At 37.0% G+C, this 4,500-nt stretch overlaps 1 protein-coding gene across 1 annotated transcript; it reads right to left on the minus strand.

Moving 5' to 3' along the window:
* Window positions 1–435: 435 nt before the first annotated feature.
* LOC131301878 (kirola-like) lies at window positions 436–2,138 on the minus strand. Its single transcript, XM_058328371.1, has 2 exons — window positions 1,747–2,138; window positions 436–1,098 (listed from the first exon to the last, which is right to left on the minus strand). The coding sequence occupies exons 1-2, from the start codon at window positions 1,931–1,933 to the stop codon at window positions 830–832; spliced, it is 456 nt and encodes a 151-aa protein (XP_058184354.1). The 5' UTR covers window positions 1,934–2,138; the 3' UTR covers window positions 436–829.
* Window positions 2,139–4,500: the final 2,362 nt, after the last annotated feature.

Here is a 4,500-nt window from a genome sequence, read left to right on the forward strand (position 1 = left end):
CCTTATGTTAGATTTCCCAGAGAATTATATCCTAAAATCAATTCTCCGTAAGTGGAGTAATGGCCAGATTATATTAGCTAAGTTTGGGTGGTTTCGATGAGTGATGTGAAATAAATTCTTACATTCTCTCTCTCTCTCATGCAACCCGGATGACACGTGGAAAGCGCGAATTTAAAGGTGTCGAATGGGGCGCCTACGTGGAAGGCGCGAATTTAAAGGTGTCGAATGGGACACCTTATTGTGCTGACCCAACAGGCCAACCCCAGTAAAATAACAAAGCTCCCAAATTCCAGAACATTAGTATTTCGTGCACATGGATGTATGGAGGCAAATGCTTCCCTGTTTGTTGGGAGTTTCTAAAGTCCCATACTGTATGGAGGCATATGCTTCCCTTGTAATATCATGCAAATTAATTAATATTCACCACAAAATATATGATACAGCTTTCGTCATGAAAATTCATTACATTTTAGGGTTCACATATACAATAAGAGAATGACGCTAGCTTCACCAGGAAAATATATTACACAAACATAAGCAACTCATATTGCCATAACTATCAGAAAAAAAAAAAAAAAGATTGCACACCCCACTCATATATATTAGCAACATACACACTAATTCCAATCTTAAGTGGTTACTTCGACCACAGAAGCACAGCGCACAAAGCAAGCTAAAGATATCCTCATGATCTGTTTACTTATTTAACTTTTTTCTTTTTACGAGATTGTCGTCAGAGGTCTTTGCACACATCCCGACTAATCCCTAAACGAGATCATGAACTTAGTATGTATATATGGCATACAAACATATACCCGATCTGGTAGCATTACTTGAGATGGTGAGCCTCAATGTCTTTGGTGAGCACAATGCAAAAGTCCATGAGAGAGTTGGGATCTTCAACATCCCCTCTCAGCTTCTCGTACTCAAAGGTCCATGTCACCAAGTTGTTGCCCCCTAATTTTGTGTCCACATGAACAGTGATTATGAACGTCTTGTAAAGCTGCATGAGATCTCCTTCAACTATCTTGAACCTCACCAACTTCTTTTTCTCTTCTATTGCTTCAATAATATCCTTAGCAGTCTTCTCCTTCCCATCTGCCATGTAAGTTTTTGGTAATTATTTAGTACTCCAAAAGTATACTCTCTCCCCTCACATATCATGTGAGGCCTGCATGTGGGCCCCACATATTATGTGAGGATAGCATCGTTTCCATTTTAAGTATAAGAAAAAACATAAAAGAAATACATCTTTTTTCGTTATTTTTGTTTAATATGTGTTTTTTTTCTTTTTCTGCTAGGCTTTAATATGTGTTGTTAGATATGCAACAAGGAAACTTTAATGTCTTCCGGGAGAGCCCAACTTGATTGATACTCTATCGTCTCATATTATTATTATTATTTAAAAGTTTGTTATTTTTGATAAAAATAATGTTTTCTATTTTTGCATAATTGAATTAAAATAACTAATTGAGATATTTAATATATTTGAAAAATGTTCCAAAAATATGCACAATAGTTCGTTATTTGTATTCACAAATAGTATGATTTTCAAAGAAAGACAAATAACAGTATGGAACAGTAATACAATAAAGAAAGTTTCAAAACAATGAGATCGATTATCAATGAAATGTTCAAAAAATTAATACTTTTCGTCGATCTTACCATTCCCTATGTCTAATTAACGGTCTAAAAGGTACTTAAAAGTAGTATATGGCAATTCACATATAAAAGTTACTTTCATACCATGAGTATAATTCCATAAGATGACAGAACCAACAGTCCCCCAATCACCTTCATGCAAATCGACACTTTGAATGTTACCAGGTGACATAGTTGATATGTGATGTGGTTTGTATCGAAAGATCTCGTGGAACACATCTCCATCCGACTTGATCTCTACTTCCCTTACCATCTTCCCACTTAGATCCATCCCTTTAAAGTATTTGGAGCGACACCCTAGAAATCCCAAAAAAGTATTTTATAAACTAGGGAAAATTATTGGAAAGGCTGTAAGAGGTGAAGGAAAAACTTTGGCCTTGATGCCTTTATATGGTGGAGAGTACTTCTGACTTGGTGAGATTTAAGATGACTGTGCACTGGTGCATATTTAGCGGTATGATGGTAAAAAAAAATCGTGTTCACCTAACACACAATGACGTGCTGGGGATAGGGTACAAGAATCACCTTCGACGGACCGGTCCAATAGAGCGTAAAATTATAAGTACTCCACAATAAGAAAGTTGCGAGCACTTTGCATGTAGCAAAGTTCGAACTCAATACCTCCTAAAAGAAAAGCCTGAGCTCTCGGACCACTTAGGCTAGCACCAAGTGACTAACTCATATCTCCTCAATTAAGAGAAAGCCCATTTCCCACCACTTGGTAACCCAAGTGGCTATACTCCGAGTCATATTCAGAGTAGAGTTGGGCAACGGATACGAAACACGATAATACGATACGAACCGGACACAAAGTTAGCGGGTTATGGTTGAATATTTCTGACACGAAACACGAAAATGACACGACTTGAGAACACAAATTCTAAATGGGTTGGGTTCGGATTGAACACGTAAGACATGAAATTGACACGACCAACACGGTTACTAATCCGTGTCATCCATTAACACGACACTACACGACCCGAACACGGGCACTAATCCGTGTCACCCACTAACGGGTTAGGGTTGAACATTTCTGACTCGAAACACGAAAATGACATGACTCGAGAAACACGAATTCTAAATGGGTTGGGTTTGGGTTGGACGGTTTGTGACACGAACCCGACTGACACAACACAAATACGACCCGATAAGACCTGTTACCCAGGTCTAATTCAGAGTAGTAATTGTTACAGTTTTGATCAATTACAGAGCATGCACTATTCTTTTTTTTTCCTTTGAACGGCAAAAAAGAGATTTTATTAATCGACGGCAACGGTTACAAAGAACTCAAAAGCAAGAGCGAGAGCATCACAACGCAGGACAAGCATCCCAACGAGGTTGTCACCCATGCCCCCACGACAATGATTTGCCGCTCAAGCCTAATGAGGTTGAAGAGTTGCATGGGTGATCAAAATTAGAATATAAATCATAGAGGTTCACCTCTTGATTGAAAGAAATCTGCACTCGACTAGATGTTTTCTATTAATCTTCTTGTATCTCATTATGAAGCTCTTCAATTCCCAAATGAGTCCTTTTATGCCACAAGGTTCACTAGCTATAGCCAGGCCAGAAACTGATTGATTTGCTTTAAACTGAGGGAAAAATCCATGTTCAGAAACTTTTTTTCGTTATTTAGATGGGTGTAACGATAAATTCTTGAGGTAATTACAAGATAAATTATTGGTTTCGGTTTTGTCCTTTCGGTTTGCTCTCTTGAGTTTCGTTTTATTTCTTTTGGTTTTAGGTTGTTCTAGCTCGTTGTTGCGGATGTTTCGGTATTCTTTTTCTCTATGGTGTTTTGGAATTGATTCATTGCCTTCCTTTGGGTCTTGTTCTCAGGTGTCATTTTGTAAGTGTGCCCTTGATCCGTTAAATCTTTCTAATTTTTTTCAAAGCTTTATAAAAAAAAATTTGCTCACAAAAAAAAACAAAAGAGGTTTCTCTTTCTTTGAGTTCTACAAAACTAACAATAAATTCATGATAAGTCAATCCTGAGCAGTGAACCAGATTATCACATGATCCACACCATATAATATTTTTATTGTGTTAGGTGCTACGATCAAATCACGACTTCCGGACATGGATAAGTTTCGATTAAAGAACTTTTAGATTACTGTTTTGGGTAAATAAAAACACTGAATTATTGATATCTGGTAGAAGTATAGTAGTATTAAATTTGTTGGGAAATGTGTTATCCGATTAACATGAACTCTGACGTGTCTAAAGTTTTCGACGAAGTCTAAAATATCAATACTCTCAATTATTTAGGGCAAATTTTGAAAGCGGTCGAATTACACATTGATTTGATGGAGCACTAGATGGTTCCTTTAAAGGACATGAGAAGGGCAAATTTTGAAAGCGGTCGAATTACACATTGATTTGATGGAGCACTAGATGGTTCCTTTAAAGGACATGAGAAGAACCAATCGCTAAAAAATTTGAATCAAGTTTGATGTGATTTTTTTTTTCCTATGAATTACACATTGTTAGCGATCCATTTAAAAACGGTTCGAATTCTTTCAAAAACATGGTTTCTATATAGAATCACATGAACATAATCGTATGAGACATTTGTCTTCTTTTTCTTTTTTTTATAATGCAGGGTGTGACAGACTAGCTTGCACGCACTTTAGACTAATCTTTACAACCCCTCTTACAACCGTTTCACATGCTTATGCGTAGAGGTGAGGTGACCCCAATAGTTATAGACAATGAAAATCAAACTTGGGACCTTAGAATAGAGCAAATATCTACGTCCCAGACCAAAACCACTTGGCCAAAACCTTGGAATTATTAGACATTTGTTCTCACAATCAAGGACGCTATTTTTGTACACAA

This window comes from Rhododendron vialii, chromosome 9a, assembly GCF_030253575.1.
Source record: "Rhododendron vialii isolate Sample 1 chromosome 9a, ASM3025357v1".
Classification (NCBI taxonomy): domain Eukaryota; kingdom Viridiplantae; phylum Streptophyta; class Magnoliopsida; order Ericales; family Ericaceae; genus Rhododendron; species Rhododendron vialii.

Bases quoted from the DNA above. Each gene is read 5' to 3' on its own strand.
- LOC131301878 (XM_058328371.1), bottom strand. From the start codon at position 1,933: ATGGATCTAAGTGGGAAGATGGTAAGGGAAGTAGAGATCAAGTCGGAT. The intron at 1,099-1,746 runs GTATGAAAGTAA...CTTACATGGCAG, and splicing joins CTTATGGAATTATACTCATG to ATGGGAAGGAGAAGACTGCT.